Source organism: Haliotis asinina, chromosome 4 (genome assembly GCF_037392515.1).
Source record: "Haliotis asinina isolate JCU_RB_2024 chromosome 4, JCU_Hal_asi_v2, whole genome shotgun sequence".
NCBI lineage: Eukaryota > Metazoa > Mollusca > Gastropoda > Lepetellida > Haliotidae > Haliotis > Haliotis asinina.
The window spans coordinates 12,747,180-12,766,288 of record NC_090283.1 but is presented as its reverse complement, the minus strand read 5'-3'; the positions used below and the strand labels follow the sequence as shown (position 1 = coordinate 12,766,288).

Genomic DNA, 19,109 nt, shown 5'->3' with positions numbered 1-19,109 from the left:
CCTCAGAGACACAGCACTGAATGATGAAATTACAGAACAAAAACCCAGTGCCCAAACCAAGTTTTGAGGACAAGTCATTGAGTTGTGAGGAACATTCCCAGTGTTGGGAGCATGAAGACTCCAGATTACTGACATAGATCCTGCCTCATGCAGCTGGTTGACAGGGGCTGTGTGAGATAACTCTTCCTTCACTTCCTTTCTGAGGGAAGCTAATTTGCCCAACTTTCCCTAACATGCTAATGAGGAAAGCTGTTGTTGCTTAACACTCCAAAACGAATTTTTCCAACTTTGTGATGGAGGTCTGTTAACATACAAAACAAGTAACCAATATGAGCAATGATCATTGTTCTTTTCAAACCCAGATCTTGTATTGTTACTGAAGGTGGATGTCTAATGAATATGCAAATGACAACTGACACATTCTCATGTAAAATAGATATTTATTTCCATTTAAATATAGACAGGCATCATCAACTATGGGAAACAGTCCTGCATTACAGCAGTTGGTCATATCGAGAATGTACATATGGGAACATTGATATCATGAGAACATTTTCATGCTGATATTGTTATGGGTTGAGAGGAAGATGAGATTGTCAATATTATCATGTGGAAGTTGAACTGGTGACAACATTGGAACATTAATAGACATATGCATATGCACGTCGACAGAGGGACATTAACCTAGACAGAAATGTGTTGACATGAGGTACTAGAGTTCATTACTAAGACACATACTGGGGATCTCATAACACATACATTGACATGGACATGAGGACCGTCACACGAGGACCTCGACTTTGGATGTTGACTGAGACACAGATACATGAGGACAAGTACATGACACTAGGATATTTACATTGGTACAGGTACACGAAAACCTTCACAAGAGGACACATATCAGGGGACTGAGATAAGGATGTGCACATTATGATGTCACGATGAGGACGTTCTCACTGCTGAGGACCGTGACAAACAGCGGATTGGCATCATGGTCTTATATAGACCAGGACACGAACAGACGGACACTTGAGAGGTCTGCCCTACCAGCAGCTGATATGCCATTTAAGTTCAGTGTACCAATATCTTAAATATGAAATATCTTAAATATAACAAAGGTTTTCAACATGAACATAATAAGGTCCATGACAAAGAATTAATCACCAATTTGTAACTTCACCTCAAACAAGTTCCTACCCTTTCAAGTAACGGTAAAACTGCCAAGAAGGTTCTGTTCATGGCAACATTTTCTAGCAATCTATATGTTATCATCTGGACTAATATTAGCTGAGCTTTCAAGACTTCACAAATTCTACTGGTCATACTCTTCCATGAAGTGGGTTAAGTCATTGACTTAAATGTAAAACTCATTGTCACCCATTTTAGGTATGATCCGACCATGCCATACATTTATGTCTAAACCTTTTAGACTGAGAACATGTCACAGTTGAGAAGCTCTCTTTCATGTCAATGTGAGGAAGACTTGTTCATTACTCATTCCTTTCTTTAAATCTGTGGGAAGTTTGCAATTTGTATGTGTCAGACAATGTTGATTACACAATCAAATCAATGGCAGCAGACGGCACAAGGTTACTTATTAAAATATACATAGCAAATTCCAGTATGATGATGTACATTCACTGTAAAACTTTCAAACCAACAACCCATCCTGCCACTTAAAGGGACTCAACTCCACATTGCCAGTAAGATTACAGCTTCAGTAATGGGCTACTTTAACAGAGGAGAAAACTGCCTACAAAAACCATGAAACTCATATTTCTGGGTGAAAATAATCTCATCTGCCACCAGCTCCATATGACATTATAATGTCATTGCCAAACAGTCGAAGAACTTGAACAGAATCTGAGGTCGGATGCATATCTTTAAGCTAAATGTACTCAATGATAGATACAATTATGCTATGAGTAAACGTTTTCAAGCTTTTGAGATAGAGGTAAACATAACTTAAACATTGTTTACCTAAAAATTAATGAAACATGTTTGCCTTTCAACAAAGGTGATACTGTGGCCATACTACAAACAAAAACAAAACTAGATCTAGCCAAGGCTCAAAATAGAACATCTATACAACTGTATTTCAAGCAAACACAATCTAGATTCCCTGGATGTATAAAATATTGTAAATATCAAATAAATATCATAAACATGCATGGACCAAATAAACATGCTTCAAAGTTTCATAAACATGCAAAGTAAATAATCAACAACCAATATTTACTGATATGGCAATAACTTGATAAACAAAATGTGTGATGAAGGATATATACATCTGTATCTGCTGGTATGGCAGAAAGCACCGCACCAGCTGGGGGATTTGTTATTCAGTGAACCAGGACGTGAGATTATTGTGTAAGATAAATTATTTTATTCTATATTATTTAAAACACATTTTGTGAGAATCCTTTCTTCATTGTACAACATGTCTACTTTACCTGCCTTTTCATGTCACCTCTGATTATCCAGTATCTCTGCCATAATGGAATTTCAACAGACTGGATAATCGAGGGCGGTTGGGTTGGCTAGCTGAGGTGTTAACATGGAGAAACATTATTTTTAAACATTATGAAGAACATGATGTATTCACCTCCATTCAAATGAACAACTTATCAATTTCCTTATCCCTGTTAATCATAATATTCAGTTAATTAATGGTCTGACCCTACACACATGTACTTCATTAAAAAATGGCCTTGGGCTCTACTGCAAGCAGCAGAGAGTACACCTGAAAATACATCTGCATTCAAATTGCACCACCCAATTACACTGGACAAACAAGAAAATCTTTTGTTAGATTCAAACGATAAATAGAACTAAATAGAACTAAACATGTTCCATATTAACTATACTTATTCCAGTTATATTTCCAGATCATAGCTTCAAAATGATTTACAACAGAGTTTGGCATGAGGCTACCTGAATGAGGTTGTCATCCAAGCTGTGAAGATAATGGGAGCTACCAAAGTGATATGGCATTTTCCTACATCAAGAGTACAGTCTATTATCTACTGACAAGCAGTAAAATGAGTACCTCCTGTATTAAAAGCTAACTGGATCTTGTAATGTATGTAGCGCCACGAGTAGGTAACGTGCCTGGATATGAACATCAAGCTGACTACTACTATTACTTTAATTTGAATGTCAGGCCTGACAAATTTTATTTCTTGTTTTATAGACATTTTTCCTCAGAAAACCTACTTGCTGGACTGAAAAAAATATCACGAACCAAATGAGGTTCCATGTTTTGGTTTGTTTACACCAGCTAAAAACAAGTTGAGTGAGATTAGTTTCATACTGAATTCATGTGTATTTCACTATCATCACATTTTATTTTTTCTGAGAATGTTTTGTTTTTTCCTTCATGAAAAATTACAACCAGCAGATCCGCTGAACAAGAAAACTCATTTGCCTGGCCTTATATGCCTTTCTAAAAATACCAGAAGCAAAATGTACAAATATTGAGAGAGTGAGTATGGTTTTACACCACTTTTAGCAACATTTCCAACAAATTCACAAAAGGAGACACCAGAAATATGCTTCACACATTGTACCCATGTGGGGATCCGAACCCAGGTCTTCCAATAACAAGCCCCAACAAGCCCCAACAAGCCCCAGGTTAACCCACCCTCCCTGTTTACAGATAAAAGTTTATATTCTCGGAAAACCAGAGATCACTTTGTATGTCACACTTTATGGCAGACAATTTAATTCTGTTAAGCAGTATACATTACAAGTTGTTCACTGGTTGCTAGGGGGCCATGGGCTCATGTACCCTCGAGGTTTGTTTAGGTTTTGCAGGGCGAGGGGGACATAAACAAACCTCGAGGGTATATGAGCCCATGGACCCCGAGGGACCAGTGAACAACATATTTATCTTACTGAACACCTGAATTTTCATTTTGAACTGTTTGAAGCACTTCTGCTGACTGCGAGGCGAAACCCCATTTTGCAGACAACACAAGGTAAATGAAACAGATTTAGAGTTACCTCCCTTCCATCAAATTTCTGTGCTTGATGGGTGATTCAATGTTATTCGAGATAAAAAAGTACCACCATGAAGCACCAGAAGAGTTTGTAATTCCCAGCAGTGTACATTGAAAATAATACATCGCCTGTAAGCGGGGTACATTATAAATAATACAATAGCGCTTAGCCAATCAGAAAGCGACATTCACGTGTGAGGTAAGATAAAATAAATATGCACCAATGATGTCAAATATCCTTCAAGACGTAAAGTAATGTGAGCTTTTATTGCAGATAGTAGAGTTTGCAATATCACCAGTTTGTGAATATCCCCCACCCTGCTGACAATGAGTGAGAGAATACAGTTTTACATAGCTTTTAGCGATATTCCAGAATTATCACAAAGGGGAAACACTAGAAATGGGCTTCACACACTGTAGCGATGTGGGTAACCCAACCCTTCCACCTTCTTGTAATCCTTAGGGTTACGTTTTTATTTTGTAAAGGAAATGGATTTGTAACCTTCCTACCTTTGAACCCTCTTTCGAAAACAACACATAAAACCAAGATGATCATCATAAAAATGAAAAGTTATCACATGGCATTCTGAGGTTTCAAATTGGCTCTGAATGGTCAACAACAACTTCATTGATATGAAACTGAAACAATCAGTTGTTATGCGTTGGATGACACTGACAACAAAAAGACACAGATTACATAGTGTCAAGAATACATCTTCAAGCTAAAGGTTTTATCAAATCTGAGTGGCAGTGTGCTGGAGAGTGCAGACACTTCCCAGTATAGGCTTCGGGATAGGAACAGCTTGTACAGGAACGCCCCGGCTAGGGACTGGCTCAGCAACACCCCCATCAACACTAACTACAATACAAAGAATGAGTTGGGTTACTTGGGCTATCGATATCAATCATGAAAATCAATAATCATTAGCAAAATATCAACTGACTATCAATAAATAGAGGCGACATAACTCTGAGCAAAAATGCCAAAATTGTCTGAAAGAAATAAATATTATGTTAAATATATTCACATCATTAGTGAATTGTGACATATCTGGCATGGATTATTTTTAAAACAAGACCCTGGACATAGTTTTGAAGTGGAGCATGAATAAATGATTTGTATACTGTGTAAGAAAAACTGTTATCTATAACACAATTTTCATATATACAGTCATCAATCATTTTTCCTATCAACAATATTACCAAATATTGATCATTTTAGCCGGTCCCATAACTTTTTACACAATGCCTTTAGAATGTGGTCAGATGACCTCCAGATCTCAAGCGTTTTCATTCAGTAACCCTACACTAATGAATCCACCTCAAACTGACCACATAAACATATCAACAACCAATCAAATGCCAACATTGGTGAAAGTGTAAGGGAGATAACTTGTAATCAGAACCCAAACACACAGTCAGTGATTAAGGTAATGACCACATATTTTCCAGTAAAAATATTTGTAGAGCTTCCTTTGGTGAGTCAGTCTCTTTTTCACATGAATTTCTTGCCATCTTGTTCATAATCAGTCAGACTAACTACATGCTGATCAAATCACAAAAAATGAAAACCAATGGCGTATAACTTGACACTGCAAGGAGTACAAGACTTTCTGTGATGTGGAACTTGAATCTTACCTTTGAGCGGAGGTATTCTGGAAATATCCATGTCATAGTAACAGTGGCAGGATAGCACAGGAACCACAACATGCAAGCCTGGAGCAAACAGGACAGTGAGTCAGTAAGTTGTGCTTCAACAAAGCTTCAAATAGTATTATGTTGTGGCAGGTTAATGTGGGTAGACATGGTAGAAAGCCCTAAATGATGAGTTCTTACATGTTTACCACTTCACTGAAAACCGTAGCTGTGGTGCTGGAAAACTTGACAATCAAGTGATCAACAGCATGAGCATCTTTCTACACAATTGGGTGAGGTGAAATGGGGTTTACATAGCACATAATATTTTGTTCATGCAGGCGTTTGAACTGCTTGCACTAGCCCAGACTTTAAATGGTGTTATTATGCTAGCTCACTCAGATATCATGCTGGATTTAAGCATGAATACCCCACTCAGACACAGAATACTGACTCCAAGCCGACCAGTCCTTGTTGTATCTATTAATGCAAAGCATCAAGCAAGACCAACAAGTACAAGTACATGTCACCGGGATACAACGACATGTGTGAACCAAGTCAGTGATCCTGAAGACCAATTCTAACCAGACCTCATTGGATCTCCTTTCTTACAATACAGAAGTTATGAATGATAAGATGCCAGTCATCATATGATATGCTGATTACTGAAGTGAACCCAAACCCAAAACATACTAAACATGACGACAAGACACCCAAGTCTTTGAAAAATATCACACACCGAAAATATGTTTCTTGTAAACAACTGAACTGAAACTTACTTTTGTAAAAGAACTATAAAATTCACGCTTTAATGAGCTTCTCTCAGCTTTAATGGTTGTGTAGAGATTCCATCCAAACATGCCAGCCAAAAGGATGCGGAGCACCACCAGGGCTGTCCCTGCCCGACTCCTGTGGGCGTGGTATGTCCGTGTGTAACTGTCATTGTACTGTTCCCATAGAAACAAACTTCCCTGAAACCAAAGAAACAGAACATTACATAAACAGGACTGTGTACTGGCAAATAAACTATGACAATACACTGTGATTCTGGTACCAGTGGAGATAAGTTTAACACTGGATGTCAAAAAATGTAATGTAGACCCAAAAGTGAATTACTTGTCTTCCGGTCGCTTCGATATATTGCACGTTTTCATAAAAATAATATTCTTCACAAATATACACGTCACCAATCATTATGAAACTCCATGCATCAAAAATTATTGGTCCGGTCACACAAGATACTTTAATTCCTTATAAATTAATTGGAATGAGTGCAATTCCAAGAATAAGCGATTTCTATCAGTGTAAAGTCATTTCATAACCCCTACATTAGTGCGTTACGAAATACTTCCGTGTCAAATTATATCCACTTTATTCATTTTCCCCAAACCAGTAGAAAAGAATAATTTTCTCATATCAAGTGTAATGGCGTAATTAATTGATCAAATTTGTAATAATTACACCCAAAGCATAAGGGCTAGCATCTCTGTACCAGTATTCTGCTTCGCAGTAATACCGTACAATCCTGTTCACTGATTGTCAAAATACAAAACACAATGCTTTGTTCTGCAAGTTACATTTTTCATGATATTTCCTTCATAAATCAAAATGTTCTGGGGTTAATTTTGGTTAAGTGAGTTTAGTTTTACACCACACTCAGCAATATTCCAGCTACATGGCTACAGTCTGTAAATAATCAAGTCTGCACCAGGCTATTAAGTGATCAATAGCATGAGCATCAATCTGCACAGTCGGGAGCTGATAACCTGTGTCAACCAAGCCAACAAGCTTGACCACTCGATTCCATTAGTTGCTTCTTACAAGCATAGTTGCCTTTTGTGGCAAGCTTGGGATCCTGAAGACCTGTTCTACCCCGCATCTTCAAGGGTCAAGTTTGGAAAAGTGAAGCATGTATGGTTTAACACTGCTTTTAGCAATATTTCAGAAATATCACAAAAGGGACACCAGAAATGGGCTTCACACAAAGAGCCACAAAGGGAACTAAACCAGGATCTTCAGCATGATGAGCGAACTCTTCTACAACTAGGCTATCCATTTTTGGTCTGATGCATGTATGTGGCACCATACGTTCAGAACACTTTGGCCTTGGACTAGTGGCTGAATCTGCTGACTAGGAAAATTCTGTATATGCTAACTCTCTCTTTATCATGATTCAACAAACCCTCAGCAGGGTTGTCCAGTTGATCATAAGCAGCAGTGACCAATCAAAATCCATGTATACTCAATGCCATTTAGAAAGTGGTCAAATGTAACATTATATTTTGGATTCAACTTCTCAGGTAAGTACATATTGAAGTATTTTTACTGGGTTGAGACTTATCCAGGATTTGAACTCACACCCTCTGTCAGATGTCTTATTAACAGCATACAAAGTCATTTGCCTAACCATGGGAGACATACCATTTGCACTTATAGGAGAGGTGCACGAAGTCCATGGTCCAGGGACCCGTTTCACAAAGCTCTTGTAAGCTTAGGCTCTGGAACTTCTCTCGTAGCATTCATACCTAATATACTGCAACATAGGAAGTATGAATGCTACAAGATAGATACAAGATCTTAGGCTTATGAGAGCTTTGTGAAGCCAGGCCCAGACTACCAGTTGTCCAACTTTCAATTTAATAATGATAATCGTGCACATTTGTAATGTGCTCAAATCCACGCTTGCAGCATGCTCAAGGCGCAACAATCTCAGAAGTACAATGGAATGGGAGATGACAAAGTTAGCAAGAGTCACAGAACTGGCAGAAAAGATAGGTTTTGAGACCAACCTTGAATGAATCAAACGTTGGAGAAAGTTTCAGATCTTGAGGGAGAAAGTTGCACATGTAGGGAGCATAATGTTCAAAAGATCTCTGACCAAAGGACTTGAGCTTGTATTGTGACAATGACTACCACCAGACTACCAGTTGTCCAACTTTCAGTTTGTGGAAGCCAATGTGGTTGAATTGGTTGGGCGGCTGACTTTCTGAGAGAGACTATTGGATAGGTCAACAAACCTGCAGGACAGCCAGGACAGCAACAACCTTGGCAGCAGGTTTACGACTGATGGCCTTAAGGTGGGAGTAACGGCAGTGAGTGCTGGCCAGCGTCCACCCCAAGGACAGGCTTAACAGCATATACAGCATAGCGAACTGAGACAGTACATCAAAGACTGAAATATAAATACATTGATAGCAGTGTCAAAAACATACCATCCTCCTGCCGTAAACATGATCATTTAATCAAAACTGTTGTTGTATCAACAGAGCTGTGATCAATGAACCAATCCATCCTACAAATCTAGGTCTTGAGTCATGAGTCATATTTCTATACCATAGCAGTATCTAAAATTAGCAACTGTGTTTATTGCGAAACACTTTTTTTGTCAAGACACAGTCCTTGATTTCACCATACAGCGGAAGCTGTCTAAACCGACACTCACTCTGACTGAAGGGATAATCCACTTTAGACAGCATGTCAGATTGTAGAGCTGACATGGTTAATTATGACTTGACACACAAACTCCCAAATTACATGTTGAAGTGTACCCATACTGAACTATGATTAAATTGTCTTGGTTGGCAATCATGGTGATTATTTCGAAGGCTGACGTTAACTCATCCTTGATATCACTATCAGTTGTTAGGTTATATCAGTCAGTACATCATGGTATTGAATAAACTAAATGAGGTGGAACACAAATTGTCAACTCACATTCTGACAGAAGCTCCATGAATGGTGAACCAGTCCCATCATGGTGATATCTGACAACACAAAACATCAGATTACCAATATGTCTGGTCAAGGAAGCAATAACAAACAATAACAGACATTTTAACTTTCAGATTACAAACATCAGCTTAACACAACTTGACTTTGGTGGCAATACATTCAGAGACAACATGGAGAATAAACACGTCCCACCACATACTGATGCTGTCTTCACTGTATGCATTCGGAACTGCAAACTACATTAAGTAGTTACATTACGACTCATGGCCTTGAGGTGGGAGTAACAACAGTAAGTGCTGGCCAGTGTCCACCCCAGGGACATTAAGTAACGTATGAAGAATTCTTTGTTCATTTGGATTGGACTGACTGAGTAACTTTTACACCGCTTTTAGCAATAAACCATCAATATCTCGATTTGGGGGGACACAAGAAATGGGCTTCAAACAATGTACCCATATGAGGAACAGATCCCAGCCTGGGCAGTGGGTAGGCTAGTGGTTAAAGCGTTCACTTGTCATTCTGAAGACCTGGGTTCTGTGGGGAAGCAAAGCCTGGTCTTCGGCGTGAAAAGCGAATGGTTTAACCACTAAGCTACTACACCCTCCATCAATTGGATAAGAAGATTGAAGGTTCAAGGCAGAGAATGAAAACTATATTAAGGATGCTGATGACTCACCTTGAGAGATGCAGTGTCATGAGAAATGACCCGACCGACTGAAGACATACAGACACGGTAAGTAGTTGTATCACTAGCTGCATCGGCCCACCTTTGGTTAACGTGGACCAAAGTCGAGGGGCAAAAATACAGGCCAGAACGAAGTATGCTAGGGTCAACAACTGGTAAAACCGCAGCAGACCTGAACAGAAACATTGTAAACCACAACATGGAGAGGTAGAGATAAGTTTTGTATTCCCTAAAGCATGTACAAACAAATCTACATTATCTAAACACTGAGTAGCCTGCATACAAATATGTATGAAAAGATTTAAACAAAAGTAACATGACACTTACTGTATCTGTTTCAGAGTGTCGTGTTTCTGGGTGTCTGTTCCTGAATGTCTGTGTCTGACCATGTCTGTTTCTCACAATGTCTCTTTCTGACTGTTGTTTCTGGGTGTCGATGTCAGACTGCAACTATTTTGACTGTTTTTTGTGTTTGTTTCTGACTGTCAGATTGCAGCTGTTTCTGACTGTTTGCTTTTGGCTGTTTCCAAGTCTGTGTCTGTTTTCACAATGTCTCTGACTGTTTCTGTTTCTGACTATTTCTCTTTCTGACTGTGTCTATTTCTGACATATGTTAACAACATTATCATGAAGCGAAGTTACATGAGTAACCTCACAGTTCATATTCTGATAATATGCTTCCATACAGGTAGTTAATGTCCAGTTATCTCCCCTGTGATATACAAAACTTGGAATGCAATACAAAATGAGAGTATGTCCACTTCTGAGTGAGTGAGTATGGTTTTGATGTGCTTTTAGCACATTCCAGTAACATCACATTGGGAACAACAGATATGGGTTTCAAACAATTTACCCATGCATGGAATTGTACCCCAGCCTTTGGCATGAAGAGCAAATGCTTTAACCACTAGCCCACCTCATTGGCCCTCTATTTCTGAAATAGGACAGGTAGTTCTAACCGCACTTTTTGTGGAACTACATCTAATATTTCAAATGCCTGAGATGTTAAGTGTTAGAATCAAGGTATTTATGGTTGATAATTAGGTGTTCTCACACGTACCTGTTTCTTCATCACCAAAATGTTCTGTTGGATTTCCTAGTGAGTCCGGATTCAGCAGCTGAATCTCAAACTGTATGAAGTTGGGTTGCTCAACAAGCGGGGTGGGGCGGCCTGGTTGGCAGGTATAGCTGTCTGCGTAGATGATGTGCCAGATGCGGGGGCGAATGGAGTGAGAGACAGTGAAGTTGCCGGATGTTGTATTCAACTCATCTGAAACAGAAGAGGATGTAATGTGTCTGGGTTAAGGTCAGTGAGGGAGTGAGTTTAGTTTTATGCCACATTCAGCAATATTCCGGCTATATGGCAACAGTGTGTAAATAGTCGAGTCTGGACCAGACAATCCAGTGATCAACAACATCGATCTGCACAAATGGGAACTGATGACGTGTCAACCAAGTAAACAAGCCTGACCACCGATCCTGTTAGTTGCCTGTTATGACAAGCATAGTTGCCTGTTATGGAAAGCTTGGGTTGCTGCAGGCCTATTCTACCCCAGGACTTTCACAGGTCGGATTTAGGTCAGAAAGAAAGGGGTTAAACAGTATTACTCTTGCTGTAGTTACATAGGAATATGAGTGCATGTGAGCTTGCGGATGATGAGTCCAGAATAGACCTTTAATATGCTATGATGAATGACCAGCAATGTCCCCAATGACCCTTCTGCGATTAACATCCCGTCTGAGTATAACAATCTACAAGCTGCCCTGGGAATCTGTATCACTGATAATATTTGTATAAAATTTGGCTGATAATAATATTTATTTAGCATATGACTTAGACTATCACTGTATTTTTTATCTTATTTCATTTGGGTCAAACATTTGTGCTTACTGGCAAACAAGGATAAGTTGAGCATGAACCTGACAATTGACCTATATTAGCATGTATGAGTGCTGCCCACTGGTGATAGCCATTGTGAGCAAAAGGGATCCAGGTTGTCCTTGATCAAAGGCTACACCGTCCATGTGAGTGTCTCATGAGCAAGTGACATCTCGTGTGACAAAAGTGCAATCGCCATGTCTACATTTGTCAGCACCATTTCCATGTTAAAGGGTTCCACAGAAGTGGTAAACATCGTAAGGCCTGCCTGACCCCGCTCTGCTCTAACATTAAGTCAACAGGTTGTGATATAATGGCTGAATACTGGCTACAGCAGAGTTGAACCCAACCCACTTTCACATCTGTAAAACCTTCACCTCATCTCTATAATACTCACGCCAGAGCCGAGCTTTGCCCAGTCTCCGCTTACAGTCAAGGTCTTCCACAGCATCGTACCAGTCATCACTGATGTACATGTACAGAGTAGGAGGAGCATCACTGGTTGTGTTCGTCTTGAATGTGACCAGAGCATTACCTGGAGGACATAAATGCCACAATGCAAATGATGCCATCCTGCAAAACTCAATCTATTATGATGAAAAGAAATGTTGGTTGTTGCTGAATGCCACACTCAGCAATATTCCAGCTATATGACAGCAGTCTGTACGTAATCATGTCTGGACCAGACAATCCAGTGATCAACAGCATAAGCATCAGTCTACTGAAATGGGACATGATGACATGTCGACCAAGTATGCGAGCCTAACCACCTGATCCTATGACAGGTATGGGTTGCTGAAGATCAGTTCTAATTGAGTGTAGCATTAAGCAACATCCAATAAGAGCATATGACACAGACATTGTACATTCTAGTTCAATTTGTCTAACTACTTCTAGTGGCTGAAAACAAGATCTTGTCAAGGCAAGGGAGTTAACATATCAGGTTATACTCTTGCCAAACAATTACAAAAACCAACAAGAGCATGTCACACTGACATGGTACATTCTAGTTCTAGTCCAATTTCTTCTAGTGGCTGGAAACAACATCTTGTCAAGACAGGGGAGTTAACAGTCCAGTTTCCACTCTGGCAGAAACAGGATGGCATTCCTGGTTTGACTCTACCTGTAATTAAGGTCATTTGGCTAACCTTGCACCTCCCAGATTCAGCATATCATATTACTCAATCAAAACGTTGATTCATAAACAGGTTATCACCTGAGGAAATAGGACTTCTTTCAAGATCTGACAATAAATCCCTTGGCAAGATGGTACACAGAGATCCACTCATTTGTCAAATGAGTTACTTTGCTCACAAAGTCATTTCATACTACTATGACTCAGGGTATGACTTAGGGTAAGAGTTCCACATGTACCCAACACCCTCAAGCAAAAACCAAATTTACAGACTGGGATGCATACTTCACTCTAATAATATATTCAATAAACTAGAACAGGAATAAAAAACAATCGCTAAACATATTTCAGTGTTGGAATATTACACCCGGGAAGGATTTGCAGGGTCATATAAAAAGATGGCGTACAGGTGGAACTCTTTCCTCAGTGAGTCATATGTTTCAAAAATATCTAGAAACACAGGCAGTAGTGGGGATATCCACAAACTGTCGTTCACAATAAAATACATACATGTACCTACAACCGTAATACTTTTCACTACAGCTAAAATACGAATCGTTGTAATAAATCTAACTTCACAAAACATATGCCTTTACGCGTATGTCTGCATATATCATCACTAAGTGAATACCAGAATAAAACATTACCATGGAAACAGAATGTTGTTATGTATTGGCCAACTTCTGATTTGGCTACGAGGGTGCTGAAGACTCCCTTGACAGTTTTGGCTGTTAGAACGTGAACCTTCACACATGTCAGAATAAAAAGGCATGAAACATAATTAAAGTTCATCATATAATTTGATTAAAGCTCTGTGATGTTGTTGTGTCAGTTGCTCCCACTAAAGTCACTCAAAAAAAAGTTTCATCTGTGACTTTTACTTCTAGCGTTCAAGTTTGGTGTTGACATCTTGCAAGTTGCATCTTACGTGTGAGATGTCGTAAATGACACGTGCATCGATTTTCATAGTTGACAACTATAAATGTTAGTTCCCAATATATTAACACATAAGTTCTGTTTCTATAATTGCTCTGCTCATTGCAGTTACAAAGCTTCTCATTTGCTCAAAAACATATGTCACAAATATTGAAAAGCGGTCGTAACAAAACCCATGTGCGGCAATATCCAGGGAGACAACTCTGTCACATTTTGTAGAGGCCCGTCAAGCGTTGTTTAAAGTGTGAAAGTGAGTGAGTGATACCCTCTGGATCCTTCTAGGAATACAACACAATACAATCTAATCCAATGCACAGACGTCAAAATACCAAACATATGGGTACATTACATGTATGCGTGTACGGTGCACACGGCCAATCCCTAGCAGGGCCCCAGCAAGAAAAAGCAGCGAGCACGAAAACTCTTCTCGCAGAGAGACATAAATGTACCCTCTTCCTGTGTGAATATTCCCATTGAAAGTCAACAGTGATGTATTTTTTAAATATTTTGACCTATTTCGTAGCACAAAATACGTCCAAGTGTCCTTATTGCAAGTGAACAATGGAAGATACACTAGCAGTAGATTCTATAACAATGTCCCTTCCGTGCGAGCTTCTAAGAGGATGTTTACAGTCTTCAGGAGAGACTGAAGAATGGGAGGGACATTCAACTGATGGAACAGACAAAACGTATATTAAAACTAACAGAAGGACTATGGACAACACAATCACTTTTACCATGAGTGGTGTGAGCGTTATATATGCCAAACGTTCTATCAGGTTCGCCATTCGTGAAGCAAAGAAGCTGGGATATTTTCCAGAACGAATGGAGAAAAAGCTAAAAGAGTTTGAAAAATCTCCGGCATTGGTGAAAGACAGTCATGAAACTGACGGTGGTAAACTTAACAGTGAAATTTTACATAAAACTGAAAGTATCTCATCTGAACAGCCGACAGGTAGCCTGACGTGTCCAGATGAAAATGTTCACAATACTCCTTCAAGTTCAGGTCAAGACCGTGAGCAAACAGTGACACCTCCAAACCTTCCAGAAATAGAAGCAGAAAAACCTAAGCCGAAGAAAAGAGGAAGGAAACCAAAAAGAAAATTTTCAGAAGTTGTGAATGAAGAAAAAGGGAATTCCATCATCTTACCATGTTTTCAACAATCTCATGAAACTGAATTAGGAAAGAAAAGATATGGTTTAAGAGGTGTCAAACTTTCTTCGGCTGTTATGGAAGCTGTTCGTGGAAAGATAAACATTGAAGATGAAGATGATGATGTTCCAGAAGAAGAGGATAATTCTGAAGATTATGTTGCTTTTAAGGGGGACAGTTCAGAACCAACAGTTGTTGAAAATATTCAGGCTGATTCTTTAGACCTCGACAATGAAAAGAGAAGTAGTGAGGTCCAGACGGTCGATGATGGGACAGAACAGACCTTGGAGGTTGACAATAGTAAACTAAAATGTCAAGCTCCAAGACATTTGATCTACAGGCAAAAAAAAAAGTCAAATCTTCGTGGATCCTTGAAAATGCTAAAAAAATTCAAAGATTCTTGCTTGGCTAAAGAGAAGAGTGTTGAGAGGAAGAAAATCCTTGCTGCAATGGGAAATGTTTACTCTAAGGAACGTCGAAAAAGAAATGTGCAAAAAACAGCAGTGTGCAAATACTGTAGGAAACAATTTTGTGATTTCACTGGTGTTGATACTCATGTTAAAAAATTCCATATGAATGAAAAAGATGTAGAGGAATACTTGCAAGAACTCGTTCCTCTGAAACAAGTTACATGTTCCACTTGCAACATGACATTTGCCAGTCGTTCCCAGTTCCAGATTCATGAGGACAGGGAGCACTCCCAGACAATGTCGCAGTGTACAATTTGTGGTAAAGTATTTAAGAATCTCCAGTTTCTCCGGAACCATATTCGAATGATACATCTGAATGATGAGAGTCATTTATGCCATCTGTGCTCATCTGTGTTCAAGCAAGCCATCACACTCAAACAACACATCGAAGAAGTTCATGAACAGAAACGTAACGTAACTTGTAAAGAATGTGGGAAAATGTTCTACCGACAAGCCCAGTTGAACCGACATTCTCGGATACATGATGTTAATGGTAAGAAGATTGTTTGTCAAGTGTGTGGGAAACAATTCAACTTCGAATGCAATTTTAAAAGACATGTGCGAGTTGTCCATGCCCCAAGAACTGAGAAGTTTCACTGTTCCTATTGTGGCAAGGGATTTAATCAGAAAGGTACAATGCATGCACATGTGCTTAAAATACATTTCAATTTGTGCCCATTTACATGTTCAATATGTAAAATGAAATTTATGCGTTCCAAGCAGCTTGAAGAACACATGGCCCATGTTCATAACAATGTTGATTTCAGAGTTGTAAATCCAAGAGAGAAGTCTTGCAAATACAACAAACCAAGCGAGGAGTTATTCAGTTGCCCGTACTGTCAGGAATGTTTTTGTTACAAAGCTCAGCTTGTTGAACATGTGCAGACTTCTCATTCTAATATATTTCCTTACCAGTGTGAATATTGCAAACATGGGTTTTTTGAGAAGGTATTTCTTGCTCGACATCTTGCAAAGGCACATGACATGGTACCGGAAAATGGTGATCTGCAGCTTGTTGAAGTGCATACAAAGGACAAACAAATGACAGTTATTCCTGTCAATCAAGCAGTTAACGTGATTGATATTGACAACAAGAGTTCTGATATCAACAATGATATTCAGGATGCTGTTCTCACAGTTGTTCCATCAGAGCATGGTAGCACCGAAACTGATACCATCTCTCAAGAGGAAGACATTTCAACAGCTGCCTCAGTGTTGGTTGAGATTTCAAATGATGACAACACGATACATTACGTAATTCAGGGTGGCGAGAATATTGACATGGAGTCATCTAATGCTGTTGTGCATGACATTGCCAGCCTACTGTTGGCAGCTGAGCAATCCTTGCAAGAAAACTCAGGTTCTGTTACGCTCACAACTGTTGACAGTTCTAATGCTGTTGCTATGGAAACAAACGATGCTATAGATTCAGAAACTCCTAGGGTTATTGCCATTACAAACAGTGCCAATGAGGAGATGGGATTGGACGCTACTGAGGATGCATGTAAGCAAGTTGAAATGGACAGCAACATGGGAGAAATTACTGTTATAATGAAGGAGTGAATGTAACCAATGGCAACTGTTGTCATGGTGACAGTTTGCAACAATACTAAGATTTTTATACAATGTTAGTTCATTTGTATATAATGCTTATACACTGATACTAGTGTAGAAAATAGTATTTATTCTCAAGTTTTTGGTAATTTAAGTTTTGTCTCTGGAACCAGTGACAGTGAGGTAGCCTAAAGTACTGTCGGATATAGAAAAAAGAAACTGCTTTTAGGCTGTTACTCTGTATCCCTAAACTTTTACACAACTGCAAGTGTGATATGTGAAGCCACATCAGCCATTTGTATATAATGAAGAAATGTCTATATTTCAAAATGACCTTTTAAAAAGTGTCCTTTTTAATACAATATCTTCACACACTAATTTGCAAAGCCATTTTCTATTCCAGAAAAGTCACTTTTTACTTCGCAAAAATCTGCATTGCTCATTTCTGCACTAATCTCTGGTCAGTAAAATCCTTTTATTACATTTCCTACCACTTGAACTGTAGTTGAACTTGATTTAACAGATATTTCACACTTTCCCCTATCATCTGCACAAATTGTAGACATGAATGTGGAAAAAAAACATTTGTTTTCCCCATGTCCAACAGTACTATAGTGGTTAAAGTGTTGGTTTGTCAGGTCGAACATCCGTGTTTGATTTACCATATGGGTACTATGTTTGAAGCCTATTTTTGGTGTCCCCTGCTATGATATTGCTGAAATATTGGTGAAAGACAGCATAAAAATAAAGTCACTCACTCAGGGAACTAAGGAACTCTATCTTGAAAGAAGTCACATGTAATTATGTTATGCAGCTTGTATTCATCAGTATTTCTTGTACTCTTTAGACAGAGATGTGATCTATGACTATGTATTGAAACTATTTTTCTCTGTATGGGTTAACTCATCTGAAGAGGTCATTGTTGGTACATGTACCACAGATGTGTACCCCTGGTACGTTTCTGTATACAGAAATATATGCCATTGACAAAGATGAAATACAGAATGTACCTTGAAGCCTAAACAACAGACCCATCCATATTCTGCTACTTAGAGCCAAACTGTGTGTACCTTTCTGTCAACTTATACTGTGCATCATGAATTATTCATTTCAAAGTATGTTTTGTTTGTAGCACATCTAATGCATCTAATGCAAAAGTATGATGGTTCTTATCAAGAAAACCATCCTTGATATCGCCAGGGTATGCGTTCTGATAACTCTCCACTATACCCAGGATGCATCTATGGCCTAGCTATATATTACCTCCCTTTGCTGGCTCAGCATTCTCACAGTAGCCAATCAAACTGAGCTTGCCAGTGTCAACAAAGATAGCTTTTGCAAGTGCAGAGATTTGGGGGAAATCATGCGGACAAACTGCAGATAAATCCATCGTAGAGGGCCGTAGATGCTTCCAGGGTATAGTGGAGACTTATCAGAAGGTATACCCTGGCGATATAGAGAATGCAGGAAAAAGGAACAAAGCAGAATGAAATCATCCTGACATACATTTCTGTATTTTGACTTTTTATATGTAGAGTAACATGTCTGCAGAACCTGTGGCAAGCTAAGCAACTGTTAAATACTCTATTAATGAGTCTGTTTAACTATGCAAGACTGTGTTATTGTTTCCTCATGTATAAAAATAATGCAACTTTATTTAACATTAAATATGATACATTATCAAATATTTTGTCTTCATTTCAATAATGCCCTCTGAAGGGAATACCTGACACGACTGCTCCAAGGCATTGCAACATTTTTTTATATATTAATGCCAATATGGACTAAGCTTGTGCGTGTGGTTCATAGGGCGGTGGATAGCCAATAGTTTTTGAGTGTTTGCTTGTCTGGCCAAAGACTCAGGTTCGATTTTTCACATGTGTACAATGTCAGTGTGTGAAGCCTATTTCATTCACTCATGGAGATGAA

The 19,109-nt window shown here is 38.9% G+C and overlaps 2 protein-coding genes across 2 annotated transcripts; one reads left to right on the top strand and one right to left on the bottom strand.

Annotated features, from left to right (window-relative positions):
- Positions 1-423: 423 nt before the first annotated feature.
- Positions 424-13,999, bottom strand: LOC137281294 (integral membrane protein GPR180-like). The gene is made up of 9 exons (XM_067812458.1): positions 13,715-13,999; positions 12,330-12,467; positions 11,114-11,323; positions 10,045-10,225; positions 9,351-9,400; positions 8,654-8,808; positions 6,416-6,607; positions 5,640-5,717; positions 424-4,860 (listed from the first exon to the last, which is right to left on the bottom strand). The coding sequence occupies exons 1-9, from the start codon at positions 13,860-13,862 to the stop codon at positions 4,705-4,707; spliced, it is 1,308 nt and encodes a 435-aa protein (XP_067668559.1). The 5' UTR covers positions 13,863-13,999; the 3' UTR covers positions 424-4,704.
- A 442-nt stretch (positions 14,000-14,441) lies between these two features.
- On the top strand, positions 14,442-18,722 carry LOC137281293 (zinc finger and BTB domain-containing protein 17-like). The gene has a single exon (XM_067812456.1). The coding sequence runs from the start codon at positions 14,565-14,567 to the stop codon at positions 17,187-17,189; it is 2,625 nt and encodes an 874-aa protein (XP_067668557.1). The 5' UTR covers positions 14,442-14,564; the 3' UTR covers positions 17,190-18,722.
- Positions 18,723-19,109: the final 387 nt, after the last annotated feature.

Bases quoted from the DNA above. Each gene is read 5' to 3' on its own strand.
- LOC137281294 (XM_067812458.1), bottom strand. From the start codon at position 13,862: ATGATGAACTTTAATTATGTTTCATGCCTTTTTATTCTGACATGTGTG. The intron at 10,226-11,113 runs GTACGTGTGAGA...GTTTCTGTTCAG, and splicing joins TTTTGGTGATGAAGAAACAG to GTCTGCTGCGGTTTTACCAG. The intron at 5,718-6,415 runs GTAAGTTTCAGT...TGTTTGCTCCAG, and splicing joins TTTATAGTTCTTTTACAAAA to GCTTGCATGTTGTGGTTCCT.
- LOC137281293 (XM_067812456.1), top strand. From the start codon at position 14,565: ATGGAAGATACACTAGCAGTAGATTCTATAACAATGTCCCTTCCGTGC.